The sequence below is a fragment of the Leishmania donovani genome, chromosome 12 (genome assembly GCF_000227135.1).
Source record: "Leishmania donovani BPK282A1 complete genome, chromosome 12".
Taxonomy (NCBI): Eukaryota; Euglenozoa; class Kinetoplastea; order Trypanosomatida; family Trypanosomatidae; genus Leishmania; species Leishmania donovani.
The window spans coordinates 332,853-348,811 of NC_018239.1; the positions used below are offsets into that span (position 1 = coordinate 332,853).

General features: G+C 61.9%; 4 protein-coding genes across 4 annotated transcripts; all 4 read left to right on the forward strand.

The window, feature by feature from the left end:
* Positions 1 to 352: 352 nt before the first annotated feature.
* LDBPK_120560 (hypothetical protein, conserved) lies at positions 353 to 3,394 on the forward strand (the record flags this gene model as incomplete). Its single annotated transcript, XM_003859125.1, has 1 exon — positions 353 to 3,394. One exon carries the CDS (start codon positions 353 to 355, stop codon positions 3,392 to 3,394), a length of 3,042 nt encoding a protein of 1,013 aa, XP_003859173.1.
* Positions 3,395 to 4,466: 1,072 nt separating this feature from the next.
* Positions 4,467 to 8,861, forward strand: LDBPK_120570 (hypothetical protein, conserved; the record flags this gene model as incomplete). The annotated part of the gene is made up of 1 exon (XM_003859126.1): positions 4,467 to 8,861. One exon carries the CDS (start codon positions 4,467 to 4,469, stop codon positions 8,859 to 8,861), a length of 4,395 nt encoding a protein of 1,464 aa, XP_003859174.1.
* Positions 8,862 to 10,114: 1,253 nt separating this feature from the next.
* On the forward strand, positions 10,115 to 11,608 carry LDBPK_120580 (alanine aminotransferase; the record flags this gene model as incomplete). The annotated part of the gene is made up of 1 exon (XM_003859127.1): positions 10,115 to 11,608. One exon carries the CDS (start codon positions 10,115 to 10,117, stop codon positions 11,606 to 11,608), a length of 1,494 nt encoding a protein of 497 aa, XP_003859175.1.
* Positions 11,609 to 14,130: 2,522 nt separating this feature from the next.
* Positions 14,131 to 15,768, forward strand: LDBPK_120590 (hypothetical protein, conserved; the record flags this gene model as incomplete). Its single annotated transcript, XM_003859128.1, has 1 exon — positions 14,131 to 15,768. The coding sequence occupies one exon, from the start codon at positions 14,131 to 14,133 to the stop codon at positions 15,766 to 15,768; it is 1,638 nt and encodes a 545-aa protein (XP_003859176.1).
* Between the last annotated feature and the right edge of the window lie 191 nt (positions 15,769 to 15,959).

Here is a 15,959-nt window from a genome sequence, read left to right on the forward strand (position 1 = left end):
TGCGCTTTATACCTTCTTTGGCTGTTGTGCTTCGCTGCTCACTTCAAGGCGGGACGGGGAGGGAGGGCAGGCGCGACCATCGTGACACACACACACACACACATACTTCCTTCATCATAGAGCACATCCACCTGCCCAGGTACACGCGCGAAAACCGAAGATGGAATGGCCATCCCCATCGTCCTTGCCCGGAGTCGAGGGCTCACCAGGGCACGGCAGGCTTTGCAGCGCTACGAGCGGCGGCGTTGGTGCGTTCCAGCAGTTCTCTCCTGCTACGGCCGCCACCGTCGGCGATAACGCGCCAGTGCCCGCCGAGGATCGCTCACCCGTGAGCATCACCGTTGGCGAAGCGATGGATGCTGTTGCTGTGCAGTGCGAGCGGCGCGGCCTCATAAATGCGGCGACGTGGCTGAGTGAGATGAGTCTGCACGCACTGCCGTCGCTTCTCACGGCCCCGCTGCAGGCGTGCTCATACGGTGGCCACGGTGGCAACTCTCTTTGCAGCCCTCTTCACAGTGTTATACATTTGGATAGCGGTGTATTCGGCAATCACGCCATAGCAGGAGATGCGCGTGCCGCCCCCTCCGCCGGCTGGCAACGCCTGCACCGAGTCGCGCTGGGGTACTTCATCAAGGGCGAGTATCAGCGCTGCCATCATCTGATTCTGCGCGAGGTGATGCGAAACACGGCGGTTAGCAGCAGTTGCGGCGTCCCCTTGCCTTCGACAACGCAGAGGACGTGGCCCATGTCGGTGGGTGAGGTGTCTGACAATGAAGGGGGCCTCTCCTTGCCTCTGCCGGAGGTGGTCCGCGGGTTCCGCACGACGACGTTGCCTCCTCTCCTCCAGTTCCTCAGCCTCTACGCCCTCTTCATGGATGGCGTGAAGGCGAAGCAGCTGAGTAACAACGCCTCCCAGGGCGGCGGCGCAGAAAGTAGCGGCATGGGCCGCAGTGGCCAGCAGCGAGCGCTGCACCCGCACGCACGAGTGTTGCGTGCTTACCTCCTCGAAGCGATGCGCAACCCAGTAAACATGCTAAACCTGCCCAGCTCTGGTAACAGCGACCCTGAGCCACAACACGGCGACGGTGTAGATGACGAGGCAGCACTGCACGCCGCCTTGGGAGGAGCTCTTCCAAGCGCTCACCACACGTCGAGCGCGAAGCGCCCGTGGACGACATCTAGCGCGGTGTGGCTGGCGAGCCGCGCCGTCTCAGCGGCAACGACAACCGGCATAGCCGCTGTGATGACCACAGGCGCCTCTGCCTCTCGGTCCGCGGCAACAAAGCAGGCCGGCTGCACGCACGACTCAGTCTTCCCTTGCACTGCCGCCTCGCCCGTCTTCTCGAACGTCTCTCCAGCCGGCTCTCCAGCCGCAAAAGCAACGGCGGTGCAAGGCGGCGAATCGGATGCGGCGCCTACGTCGGACTTGTTGCATATAGATCCATACCTGTCGTGGCTCATGGGTGTGGTGCTGCGGGAACTTCGCATGCGCCAGGAAAGTGCGACGTTTCTGCTGGCGGCGGTGAGTGTCAACCCACTACTGCGGTGCGCCTGGGAAGACCTCGCGTGCCTCGTGAGTCGTGAGGCGCAGCTGGCCGAGCTGGACGCCGCCCTTGATGGACTAGAGCCGTTTTTCATGGTGGACATCTTCGCTGCCGAGGTGCGGGGGCTGCTGGGGATAACGCCGGTGTCATCGGCGCGGCTGCGCATCGCCGCTGCTGCCGCCTCGGCTCCAAGCGACGGGTTCGCGCAGTCGCCGCCTTGCTCTGCGCCACCCGAAGGACGCGCCGCCACCACCACTGCCAAAGCCGGCACGCGCACGTCGTCGCCGCCGCCGCCGCCGCGAACCAACACCGGCGCAACGCCGCCCATCCCCGCCGCCGCGCCGTCCAACGCGTGGGAGTGCTTCTCTCTGCTGTTCCCTGACACGCCGTTCTTCCTCAGCCAGCTCGCACACTTCTACTACCACCAACGCAACCGTCTCGACCGGGCAGAGGCCCTCTACCAGCGTATTCGCGCCCTCGACCCGCACTACCTCGCCATCCTGTACGACTACTCGAACGTGCTCTACACGAAGCGCGATCGTCTGGGCCTCAGCAGCCTCGCACAGTCGGTCTACCAGGCGGACGCGTTCCGGGCGGAGACGAACTTTGCTGTGGGGAACTATTACGTGCTGCTCGGCCAGCATGACCGGGCTGCGCTGCACTTCCATCGCGCGACCGCGATCGACCCGCAATGCGCGGAGGCGTGGCTGCTGCTCGGGCACGCCTACGTGGAGGTGAAGAACACGACAGCCGCCGTGGAGGCCTACCGGACGGCGGTCGAGCTCAACGAGCGCGACTACCGCGGTTGGTACAACCTGGGACAGATCTACGAGTTGCTGGAGGCGTACCACCATGCTCTTTACTACTACTGGCACACCACGTCCCTGCGCCCGGCGGATCCGGGGATGTGGGTGGCGGTGGCCAACTGCTTGGAGCACGATGGTCGCATTGCCGAGAGCATTGCCTGCCTAGAACGCGCAGAGACGTACGACTCGAGCTCCTCGCCGAGCTACCCGGCGTACGTGCGGCGGATCGCTACGCACCACATCGCCAACTCGAGCTACACACGTGCCTGTGTGTATCTGGAGAAGCTCGCACAAAGCCCAGCGGCGTCCACGGAGGACCTTCTTCTCGCACTCCCCTTTATCGTTCAACATTACGTGCAGCGGGCGCGGAGCTCAGTTGAGGGGTTTGTCCGCTCTTCAAGCCACGACACGGTACTCTTCTCGCCTGGTGCGAATAATGTGTCGCTGATGTCGTCGCCGGCATCGGGTGCGGTGGCGGCGGGCCGGACCGCCCTGCACCACGCGCGCGCTGCTGCGGCACTGCAGCACCTCAACAAAGCTGAAGAGCACCTCAGCACCATGGCGGAGCTTGTGATGCCATCCGGTCGAAACGGCGCCGGCAACGAGGAGGCGGCCCAGACGCCAGCAGCATCGGCTGCGGCTGGCGAGAGCGAGCAAGCCGGTGCAGAGAACAGCGCACCGCAGAGAGCTGCAGAGGATGCATCTAATAGACGACGGACGCGTCAGCCGCGCAGCGGCCCAGCCGCCAACGCCTCCGTCTCTGCGTCGACTTCGGCGGCGCTCGCTGCTGTTGCGGCGACCACGGCGCAGAGTGCCGGTGATATGCCACCGGTGGCGTTTGTCCGAAGTCGTCACCAAGAGATTTGCATGCTGAGAGCGCAGGCGATGCATCTTCTTCAAATCGGAGCGGGTGCAGGCAGCTCGACCCTCCCCGCAGCAGCATCGGCCTCCGCCTCTGCGGCGACGCAGCCGTCGTCTTCGTCATCGCAGCAGCAGCAGCACAGGAACCCGCTTGTGTCGCAGCTGCTGGGCCGCAACCAGTAGTCGCGGCAAGCGCTGCGACTTGAGGGTCGATCGAACAAGTGAGTGCGGCACCAGTGAGGGAGGCCGGTGGAGGTCCGCGCACTCGAGGCCCATGGTTCTTGACAGCCTGCGGGGCTGGGTTTTCTAATTGGCCACCGGCTCCTCTCCACACGCGCATAGCAGGCGGACGATACCGTTGTGGATGACGCATGCTCTTCGAGCGCTCTGCACAAATCGGTAGAAGAGGCCCTTTAGCATGAAGCGGTGCGTGTGCGCTGATAGACGCGTGTGACTCTTCACGGCCGCCGCACCTGCGGCAGCCGTTGCCCTCCCCCCTCCGCCCCTTGCTCGCATGAACGCGGCTTTTTGTGCGAGCGGCGTCTGAGAACACACCGACCGGCCAACATGGTGAGGTGAAAGGAAGTCGATGGGGTGTCAAGATACCCCCAACCACTGGGAAGTTTGACCGCCCCTCTTTCCACCACACTCGGTTTTTGTATTCTTGTGACGGACCTGCATCTCTCTCACAGAAGCACACACGCACACACATGCACATACATGCAGTCCTTCTCTTGCATCCCTTCTTCGTCTTTCTACCCTTCTTTGTCGTGTCGTCAGCAGTGGGAGAGACTCTTGTAGGGTAGCGCGCCTCTCAGCAACGAGAAGTACACACACATACGCGCACACAAAAGGCTGCCAAAAAATCCCGCTAACGGGCACCCCCTCCCCCTTCCCCTGCACATCCATAGAAGCACGTCCACGTCCACACCGGTGCGCTGGCGATATATATATACATATATATATATATATTCAGAACCGTACCAAAGAGGTTCACCTCTTTTCCTTCTGTGTGCTGTACTGTTGTTGTTGCTGTGCGCGTGCATTCATAGATAACCGCCCCCCTGTCGAGGAGCAGGAGAGGCGGCGTGTGCGTGCGTGCGTGTGGGCGTCTGGCTGCCTTGAGGCATACGCAGGGAGAAACGGTGGGATACAACATCAGGGCGTTGGCCCTTTCGGTGAGCTCCGTGAAGTAGACGCTGTGTGCACGTGTACTCACAAAAAGGGGGGATTGCGGTCTGCCATAGACATCCGTATGCCCGCTGCATTGCAGACGCCACCGCCGCTGGTAGATCAGGACGGTGCCCCGCCCTTTAGTGCGCAACGGGCAACGCTCGGTGCTGCCACTAGCGCCGCCACGGTCGCTCCCACCAGGATCCCTGCTGACAGCAGCAACTTGGGTCGCCAACGCGCGGTGCCGTCTTCCTCTCTCTCATCATTCGCCACCGTGTCGTCTCCAGCACATATCCCTACGACTTCTGGCGCGGGGGCGCTTGACAGCCGACCGGATACCCCGGCAAGCCTGGTGAGGGCTTCCGCGATGGCGGCGGCGCCGCCGTCGACGACGTTGTCACGGTCCTCGTCCTTAGCTTCTTCATCTGCGTCCTCGCAGCCCGCAGTTTTTCCAGGTAGCAGGCAGTTTGGCTCAAGCACACATGCCCGAGAAAGCCGAGTGGGTGCCACCGCTCTTGAGCCGCAACGCCAATCGCCATCGATGGTGCCGGCAGCCACCGAGGAGGATCCTGGAAGCCACTTTCCGTGTTCTGCCGCGGATGACGCCATCGCTCACTCGGTGCCGCTTCCTCTGCTGGTCGAACAGCAGCGCCACCGCATTCGTGCTCTGGTGCAGGAGCGCGACGCCGCCGCCGCGGAGCTCAGTGAGCTGCACACCTTGTTTCAGCGTCTGCACGACGACTACGAGGAGACAACGCGCGAGGCGGATGGATTGCGGCTACAGCTGAGCAGCCTCCGCGCGCAGAAGGAGATGCAAAGCGATGAGCACCGGCTATTGCGGTCGAGTCACGCGCGCCAGCAGGAGCGCATTCAGCAGTTCGAGCTGGAGTGGGCCAACAACTCCAAGCATCTCCGCGAGCAGCTCGACGCACTCGTCAGTGAGAGAGACGCCATGCAGGCCCAGCGTGACGCCTGCATGGCCGACAGCAACGACTTGCGCCGGCAGCTAATTCAACTGCAAGCCGAGATTCACCGCGTGGAGTCGAAGCATCGAGAGGCGCTGCGAGAACAGGCTGACACACACGCGCAGCAGCTTCGCTCTGCCCTGCAAGAAAAGGAGGAGCAACTCCAGACGAGGGCGGCCGCAACGCGGCGGGAGGCACGGCTGGTTCAGCAGGAGCTGGACCAACTCGGCGCCGGCCACACCGCCGCGCACGAGGAGCGCGAGTCCATGCGGTGGCGCCTCTCGGAGCTCGAGACGGTGGTGACCAAGAAGGAGCAGCTCCGCGCCGAGCTGGAAAGAATGGTAACTATGCTCCGCTCGCGGCTGAATGATCAAGAGGAGGCGGCGCGCCAAGATGCGCAGCGCTACACGCAGCGTGCCCAGGACCTGGAGCTGCTGTACCGCGGTCAGGTCGCGCAGGAGCAGCGCCGTGCTCAGGCTCTCCAAGACGATCTGGCCGCTGCCCGCAAGGCGACGCAAGAGGCCATGCGACAGCAGGAGGCCCTTCAGCAGTCTCACAGCGAGCAGATTAAGGACTTTGCAGCGCGCGCTGCAAAACTCGAGGACGACCTTCGCCAACAGCTCCGCGCCCTCCGCAGGGAGCTGGAGGAGGCACAGGCACATGCGCTTGAGCACGAAGCTGCCGCCCGCCGCAGCCAGCGCGATGCAGAGACGCTGCGGGCCACGTGCTCTAGCGAGCAAGAGGCACTTGAGCGGCTGCAGCAGGCTCACACGGCGCAAGCCCAGCAGTTGTCGCGCGCGGAGGGGAGCGCGACTGTTCTGCAGACGCGCCTGCGCGAAAAGGAGAGGGAGGCGGAGCTACTGCGGTGCGCCATGGAACAGGCCACATGGACGCGGGAGATGCGGCAGGCAGCGCACCACACGTTGGCGTCCCTTCTTGGGGTGCCGCGGGTGTCCGTGCGAGGTGGCCGACGCCGGGTGAAGGAGGGAGAGGAGATGGAGGGCTGGTCTCCGGCGCTGCAGCTCGAGTGGGCGGCGGAGGCGCAGGGCGCTGTCCCCTCCCCGTCGCCTCGCAAAGCGCAGCAGAGGAGGGATTCCGCACCCACTGGCGCTGGCGACACCGCTTATGTTGTACCGGAGGGCGGCGAGTCCACCCCATCCTCCCGCGAGGTGGAGGGGGTTGTGCCCTCGCCCTTCAAGGGCGCTGCCCGTGCGAAGCGTGCGCAGCGTCACCCAGCGATCGCTTCCGACAGTCCTCAGCGCCCACCAGCTACGCCAACGAAGGCAGCAGCTGGACAGCACGTCGAGGCCATCGAACACACTGTGCCACGAGATACAGGTCAATCTGATGGTAAGGGGCACGCGGGATCATCCACTGAAGCCAGCCATCTACTGCAGCCACCGCTCTTGTTCCGCGCCGCGTCTCCACTGACTGCGGCTCCGCCACTACATCCCGGAACGCCGCGGACCGCTGGCAGTAGCTCTCCCTGTCCGGCTCAGGGTTCGGCTGGCTACGCTGCAGCAGCAAACTCTACCACCGCCGCGCTCCGCGGCGGTGGTGCCGGCGCGTCGCCATTTCCATCGCCTCTGCGAGCGCTCTCCTTTGTCCCGGCTCAAACCACCGCAGGCTGGGCGAATCCTCTGCGCACCGCCACCGGCGTGGCAAGATCACAGCCGCTTTCCACCCCCCTTCTCTCCTGCCAGCAGGTGGGCCACATCTACAACATCCCTGAAGAGGAAGAGCAGCAGCACCAGCCGCAGGCGGCGGTGACCGAAGGTCATACCAGTGGAGCCGCGTACGCTGCAGAGCCTGCACGTGGATACTCACGCACACAAAGGCCACAGTCGGCGACGCCCCTGTCAAGGAAGGCAGGCGAGGTTTTCTTCGATGATGTCGTGGGCGCACCGCGTGCGCGAGGGTTTCCAGCGAGGGTGCTGATCAGGGGCACAGATGCCGGCGCTGCTGTACCTGGAAGCCATGAGCGGCAGACAACATCAGCACAGCTGGTGACTGCATCCACGGCACAAGTCGGCACCTCTAACACGCACCTCACCCCCTCTACTTACCGCGGAAGTCTTGCCTCGAGCGATAGGGTGAGAGGGGCTGACGGTGCGCGCGATGCGCAGCCGTCTTTCTCGCTCGGGGACAGCCTCTCCTATGACCACGGCGCATCTGCGCCAGGCGTCCGCGCGGCGGAGCTCATCGCGCAGCTGTCACACCCCTCGTCGGCGGCCTCCGACAAAACGCCTGCGATGCAGCGCGGAGTGTCGAACACCAGCAGCCACCGCAACGTGCTTAACGGCGGAGATTCGGCGCTTCAGCAGTACCTTCGCGACACCGTGCAGCAAGTACTCGCTGATCACGGTCGCGGCGGGACACCCCAGCGTGGGCCGCTCCATGCATGGCGGCAGCGGCCAGACGGCGGTTCCGCAATTCTTGCAGCTTCTGGGTACCACGGAGATGGCGTCAACAGTGCCGGAGAAGCGGATGAGGACGATTTCGGCTCTGCATCTCTCCTCCGCTCGTCTGTCGCAGTGCCGCTTGTGCGACCGGCGCCCCAGCCAGCGTCTACAGAGGGCTTCGCGAACGGCGGAGGGGCGACTCGCATGATTGGTCCCGGCGGCAGCAGCCAAGGCGACGCTGGCGGCGCTGTCGCTGTGACTCGGAATGGCAGTTCGGCAGCCGCAACTCCGCACAAGACGGCCGCAGCAGTATCAGCAGCAGGAGAAACCGTTCAAACCAATCGCAGAGAGAGCGGCATTTTTCAGACTCTTGAACAGCTTGCCGGCCGACAGCAGCAGCTCCTGCAATCGCTGGGCCACCTGCCGCACGCGGTGATGTTCCCGACAGCGCGCAACGCCGATGTCCCATCCTCGCTACCATGGCAAGCGACAGCGGCAGACCCCTCCCTCAGCGAGGGCTTGCGGAGCAGCGCCAGCATCATCGTGCCCACGTCTCTCTCCCTGCAGGAGCATAGGTGCTCCCTGCAGCACCAGGGCCAGCGCGAACCCGACGATAGCCAGGGTGTAGCACGGTCGTCTGTGGGCGTGGTCGCGGCTGGCGGAGCACCGGCCGATGCCGCCGGATCGGCGTTGACGGTCAGTGCACCTTTGCCCAATACCGATTCCGCGGGCTTTGGGAAAAACATTACTGCACAGGGCCATCCTGCAGCTGCGGCTCGCTATGCGAAGGGCAGCGATGCCGGCACCGATGTCGAGCTCGACCCTCGGCAGCTCTCCTACTCTACCACGGTCGCCACGACTCAGCTCACAGATGTAAAACAGGGAGACCAATCAGCGGTAAAGAAAGACACGGGCGACCCGACGGCGGCGGCCGCCGCGGTGGTTCAGGGCTCACAGCCGAGAGCGGAGAGGCAGGCTGCCTGGTCATCAGAGCCAGCACTCTCAGTGTGGGCGGTGGCGGCGACCACGGCAAGCGCAAGGTCTGCGCCATCTGTGTCGGAGGTTTCGTCGCTGTCGCAGCTCGAGCGACGGTTTGCGACGCCATTCTGATCAGCAGGTGAATGTTCCGAAAGATGAGGTTTTTGAGAGGACCTCTTCGTCAGTGTCATCAAGAGCGGAGGTGCTATGTTGTCCTTTGCTGCGACCTGGCGGCTCTCTGTATCGCTCGCCCCTTTCCCCGTCTCTTGGGTGCATGGCTTCTCCTCCAGAGTTCGCCTCCCCCCCTCCCCCCACACACGTACACACACGCACACATTCACAGATATGGCTGCGTCTTTGTCCTTTCCCCGGAAGGAAGGCATGCAGTCCACCATGATGACAGTGCGACGCCACACGACAGCGGAGCTGATACGGTGTGCGTATGTGTATGTATGCGTATAGGAGGAGCAGAGGCCATGCCGACGCACCGCCGGCAGCAAACACACAGGCATGCAAGCTACACAAGGCAACAGCGGCAAACGGGCAAGCACAAGCAGCAATACAACAAGGACAACGATAGCAGGACTTTGTCGCTGGAACAGAGCTAGGGAAGGTGCGAGGGGGGGGGGGTAGTCATTCTGGCGGCCTTCGTCCCTCGCGTATCAGCTGCGAAGAGGGTGGGCAGTGGGTACGCAGGTGCAGTCACGATGGCGGAGAGGCAAGGATAATGGTCGGGGAGGAGGATGGGGGAGGGATCGATGCACGCGTGCCTGTGCGCGTACGCTCTCTCGCACCACTACATCGAGGCGGCTCCTCATCTCTTCTCTTGCTCCCATACGCATTTTCGGCCTGACGACGTATCCTTTTCGTCGAACGGAACCCACGCGTGAGACCGGGCCCCGTGCACGCACGACTGTTGCCACACGAACGCACCTCAGAAAAAAAACGAAGAATAAGAATATCAGATGCTTACCCTCGCCGCTCATCGTTTTTTTTTGTCTTTGTGGCTGGTGCGTAGGCCATGCGCTCCTTTTCCCATCCATCCGCGTCCTGCATATCGCCTTCTTTGCCTCCTTTTCACCGTCGCTCTGCAGCGACGCCATAGCCTGCACTCCAATCCACACAGAATACAAACTCATCCTCGATAGCTGCGAATAGCATAACTAAACGGACAGAAGCCACGCACGCAACGTGACAGGACTGGTGTAGGAAGAACACAGACACACGCACATTACACGCCCACTGCGCAAACGGGAAGCAAAGACACCAGCACAAAACGTACGCTTCCGTCTTTCCGACAGGCCAGACCACCACCACTCACCACCCGCCACCACGACACACACAGGAAAAAGAAAACGCGCAACTGATTCCTAAACACTAACAATATGTTGCGCCACGCTGCTCGCAGCTTGTCACCAAAGCAATGCTACATAAGCCCTCGCGTCATTGAGGCGGAATACGCCGTGCGGGGGCTGATCCCGGCGCGCGCAGATGAGATCAAGGCGGACTTGGCCACTGGCCGCGGCTCCTACGCGTTCGAAAGCCTTGTGTACTGCAACATCGGCAACCCGCAGTCGGTGGGGCAGATGCCGCTAACGTTCTACCGACAAGTGATGGCGCTCGTGGATGCGCCGTCCCTGCTGGAAGATGCGGTAATCGCTGCGCGGCTGCCAGAGGACGCCGTTGCGCGCGCGCGCAGGTACCTTGCGGAGATTGGGACGGGTACCGGCGCGTACACAGAGTCGTTCGGCTACCGGTTTGCGCGCGCTGCCGTTGCCGAGCACATTAACAAGCTCGACCACGGCGTGAGCCCCGCTGCGACGGTGAACGATATCTGTCTGACAGACGGCGCGAGCATGGGTGCGAAGCTGTTCCTGCAGCTGCTTGTGGGCGGCGCGAGCGACGCTGTGATGATCCCGGTTCCGCAGTATCCGCTATACTCTGCTCAGATTGCGTTACTTGGCGGGGTGAAGGTGCCCTACTTCCTGCACGAGTCGGAGGGGTGGGCGATGAAGTTGCCGGACCTTGTTGCCGCGTACGAGCGGTGCGTGACCGAGAGCGGCGCGACGCCGCGCTTGTTTGTGTGCATCAACCCCGGGAACCCGACGGGGAATGTGCTGGAGCGCTGCGTGATGGAGGACGTCGTGCGTTTCTGCCACGAGCGCGGCATGCTGCTGCTTGCGGACGAGGTGTACCAGGAGAACGTGTATGACACACGGCGCCGGTTTTTGAGCTTTCGCGAGGTGGTACTTGGGATGCCTGAGCCGTACTGCTCGGAGACGATGCTTGTGTCGCTGCACTCGACATCAAAAGGAGTGATTGGTGAATGCGGGCGGCGCGGCGGGTATTTCTGCATGGCGAACCTGCCTGCTGCGCTGCGCCAGCAGGTTGTGAAACTGTGCTCGATCAACCTGTGTGCAAATGTAAACGGGCAGTTGATGACTGCGCTGATGTGCTCGCCGCCGCGCGAAGGCGAAACGAGCTACGCGATGCACCAGCGCGAGTGCGACGCGATCTTTACGGGCATGAAGGAGCGCGCTGAGCTGCTGGCGCGCGAGCTTGGGAATGTGCGCGGGCTCTCGTGCCAGCCGGTGGAGGGCGCGATGTACGCGTTCCCGAGAATTGTGTTGCCTGAGCGGTACGCCCAGCGGAACGAGGAGCTGAACGCGAAGGAGGGTCGGCGGCTTGCGCTGGACGCGCGGTGGGCGCTGGAGCTGCTGGAGTCGAGCGGGATCGTTGTTGTGCCCGGGTCTGGGTTCGGGCAGGAACCCGGGACGCTGCACTTCCGGATAACGATTCTCCCGCCTCTTGAACAGATCGATCGGATGGTGCGTGCAATCCGCGAGTTCCAGGACCGGATCTACGAGCAGTACGCGTAAGGAGCTGAGTGTGCGCGTGTGCATGCGTGTTGTCAATACAAGCGGGTGAGGCTGTTCTTCTGTATGATTTTGGTAAAAAAGATCACAGTGAGGCCCTCGATGCGTGCGTGCGCCTGTGCTGTTCTCCTGTGTCTTCTCATCGCGAGCTGCGTGCGTAGGTTTTGCTTCTTCTCGTTGGCCATCTCCTCTTCCCCGCCGCCATCTTTACTTGCACTTGCCCTCCTCGTCTATACCCCGCCTTTCCGTTTACTCTGCGAGCGTATGTGTGTGTGTGTGTACGTGTACGTGTGCGTGCGTACGTAGATACGTGTGCATACGTGTGCCAGTGCGGATGTGTATGTATGTGTTTTGGCCGTTGTTTTTTTTTACATATGTTCGATATATTGGTTATATCGCACTTTTTTTCAGGCTCGCCCGCTTCCGTCCACATGTCGGAAGGGGATATATGCTCAGCGAATGAGGTCGCTGTGTGTCCGTAATGGCGTGCAAACAACCGTGAAAGAGAAGACGCCACGGACACCCACAGTGCCAAAGGTCTGGAGGAGTGGCGGCACAGAGATGTTTGTTGCCAAGCGGAATGCGACGCGCTGATGGGCTGAGGTGTGCGAGGATGTCTCACTCCTTTTATCTCTCCCATCTTGCGTGCGTACATGTCTGTGCGCCGTCGCTCACGTAGGTAAGATATGGTGGGACTCTCTCTCACATAGTGTGTAGGATATGCCACGACTTCTTGCTGCCCCTTCTCCGCCTCTTCTCGTGGCGCTTTCCTCCGTTCGCTCCTTTCGATATATACATTTTCTCTGCGACGGGGACGTATGCTTCGCTGTTGCGTGTTTGTGTTGGCACACGATCGTTTCAACATTACGCATACTCAGCAGCTGGTTAGACCCCGCAGCCCAGACGCAGACACTTCTTCACCTGAGCAGGAGCTCTGCACACATTCCTCCCCTCTCCCCCTACACTTCGCGTGGCGTGTCGCGCTTTCATATCCATTCCGTCTCTAGTGCTGTCTGCTGCGGCTGCCGCCTCAAGTTGACGAGAGCTTCCACACACACACACACACACACACACACGCACGAACACGCACGCGCCCGTACTCGCACACACGAACATAAACGAAGAGGGGCGCACCTACGCTCGCACGTATAAACGCACGTCTCTCTCTCTCTACATATAGAGAGAACGAGACTCCATCCTCTTATCACGATCCGTACACGTGCGCTTCCTTTGCGCCCCTTCTTCACCTACACTCACCGATGGTTTTCGTCTTCACGTCAGTCATCTCTTTTTCCTGTTTTCTTGGCTTTGGCCTTCACCGAAACGTTATAGATCCTTGTACGCAGGGGCGTCTCTGTCCACTGTTGGCCCTCCCCCCATTTTCTTTGTCCATGTGTCTGTGCGTGTGCTCGAAATAGAGAGAGGAAGCTTCACACTTCCTTCTATACAGGTAAATATTTTCTTAGTCTGTTGCACTCACCAGGAACACGTACAAGTCTCTCGGTCCTTCCCTCTTGCTTCGCTTGCCGCTGATCCTCCCCATCGTTTGCGATCTACATCTCTCCGCAACGCTGCAGCACGTTCCTGATCGACTTCTCTGTCGTTCTCTTGTCTTCTTTCTCGGTACAGCTCCTCTCAAGACACTCCTGATACGTGCGCATCTGCAAGCGCACGCATACAGGAAGTAATCGTGCACGCGCGCCTACCACACGTACCTACAACGCTCGAAGAGAGCGAGCGAGAGTGAGAGCAACTCCCCTTCCTGGTGTGACCCGTGCAAAGAAGGCGCGCGCGAATCGCCGTTGCTGCGGCTCTTGTGTCCAACCCTCCTTTTTTTTGCGTCTTTCTGGTCCATAGAGACGTGTTCCGTTATAGAGAAGAGAGCGTCGCACGCGCAGGCACGCTCTACCATCATGCGTCCATATGCCCATCTTCTTCAGCGCTGCCTAGGCGGTGCGCTGCACAATTCTCCTCTTCTTTTTGCCTCTGCGAAATCTCGTTCAAGTGGCAGCGGAGGGGGCCGCGCTGTGGCTGCTGTGGCGCCGCCGAACAGGATCGAAAACGACGGGGAGCTGCTCCGTTCGACGGAGGACAGGTACGGGGGCTCGGCGGGGTCTCGCCGACGCCAGCGCCCCACAACAGCGCAGCTACTAGCCAACCATGGTGGCGGCGGTTCTCAAGGTGCTGTCAGTGACGCTGTGAGCCCTGTGGAGCGACTTCTGAAGAAGCATGAGGTGAGTGCCGGCGGCGGCACTGCCAACGCTATCCCTGTCCCGAGCAAATCTCGGCAGAGGGTGAAAAACGGGCTCGTGGCTCCTCCCACGCGTGCCGAGGAGCCGACATCTGGTGGAGGCACAGATGATGATGGGGATGACCTTGGCGGGGCGCTTTCTCTGTTGCCTTCGGCGACACCGGCAGCAAAGCAGCAGCAGCTCTTGACGAACCCCTTCCGCGGCCTACACGCCGATGTGACCCGTAGCTACCGTGTCGACCAGCTGAGGGAGGTGGCGACAGCGGCTGACTTGATGCTCGCACGGCAGGAGAAGAAGTCCACCGCCTTCTCCTTCTTGCACTTCCGTGCCGGTGAGCGTTTCTATCAAGGGCACTGGGGGAGCGTGGCCGACATGCAGGCGCAGTTCGATGCGTTCACCGAGGCCGCGCAGACGACGCTGTCCAAGCGCATCTCGAGGCCGTACTTGCGCGGTACGCCGATCCCCGGCCTGACACTGTTCAACAACGATCTCGGCCTGCAAAGCCCGCTCGTGCAGTGCAGCTATCCCCTGATCGTTGCTCAGCGGCTGCTGCTCTTCCCCGATTACTTACGGCACTTCCACACCATCTGCGGACGTGAGAACGTGCCCTGCGACTTCTACGCCGACATCGACCTCCCTGGCGAGTCTGCCGCCGGGGCGGAGAAGATGTTGCTGGAAGTGCTCAACTACCTGGAGGTGCGGCTGCCCGGCGTGGGCTTCACTGACCCCTTCTTTCTTGTCTTGACGAACGCCGTACCGAGCAGGGATAAGGTGTCGTACCACATTCATGCTCGGAGCTTCACACACATGAAAAACCGCCCACTCGCCAGCAACGCTGAGGCGAGCACGAACGGCAAAGCGAAACGCAAGTCCGCCAGACAGATGAAGGCCAAGGCAGCTGCATCAGCTCCGGCAGCGCCAGCCGACCGCAAGTTTGACGAGGATGACATAGACGAGGAACACGACGAAGATCCGTACGACGACCTGAGCGACATGGTCAGCGCTGTGGATGCCGGCGGCAAGGGCTCGACGTCCTCGCGCGGCGGCAGTGCTGCCACCCCCAAGGTGGTAGCGTTCCAGGACTACCGCGCCGTGAAGCTCATCGCCGATGAGGTGAACCAAACAATCGGCCGGGACATCGTTGACCACAACTGCTACCGGACGAACGGCATGCTGCGCTGCGCCTTCAGCGCCAAGATGCCCTCTGCACAGGATCACAACTACCATCAGCAGACCGACAACGGCGCGGCGGCGGCGCGCAAGCGTCTTGTGCCGCTTGTGACCGCCTCCGACCCGGCTTTGCAGCAGCGGCTGTCGGAGACCGAGTCGGTGCTCCGCACCATGACGGACCCCGAAGTGCTGGAGCTCACTTTCGTCACGAGGCACCTGGACGCGGACGCCAAGGTGATCAAGGCCGCCCGCAAACATGCCACGAGTCTCTTGGCGCACGAGAGTGATGCCCCCGCCGAGAGTGCGGAGCAACTGCACCGCGCCGCCGTGTTGGACGCGACAACAAGGCACCGCTTTAAGCTGATTCGGCCGCGCCAGATCATGGGCCCACAGGCAACGCAGGCCGTGGAGTACGACGCCTACGGCAACGTCGTGCCGCCCTTCCTCACAGAGGCCGCAAAGTGGCGCCGCTTCAAGGCGGTCACGGCGAAGCTGCGCACCTTGCCGCCTCGAGCTGCGGAGAGCTACGACGTGTGGGTGCGTGTTGGCCTTGCCCTTCACAACTTCAGCAACGAAGACCACGTCTTCGAGGAGTGGGTGCGCTTCTCGCTCAAGTCACCGCTCAAGTACTCGCGGGAGGTCTGCCGTAAGAAGTGGATGCAGTTCGAACGCAATCCCGACGCGCTGAACTGGCGCCGTGGGTTCAACTATCTGAACTCGACTGTGTGGCGCCAGGTGTGATGATGCAAGGAGGAAGGTGGATATACGTACACGCCACGCACCTACACGCATCTTTGTGCCTCCGCGTGATACGCACATGGCCGCATGAGCTGTGGCGCTGCCAAGCGGCGAGAGACACATAGAGGAGTTGAGAAAGGGATCTGCCAGCCTTGCTTGCTGCCATTCTTTATGAAGTGCGCAAGCGTGTGTCG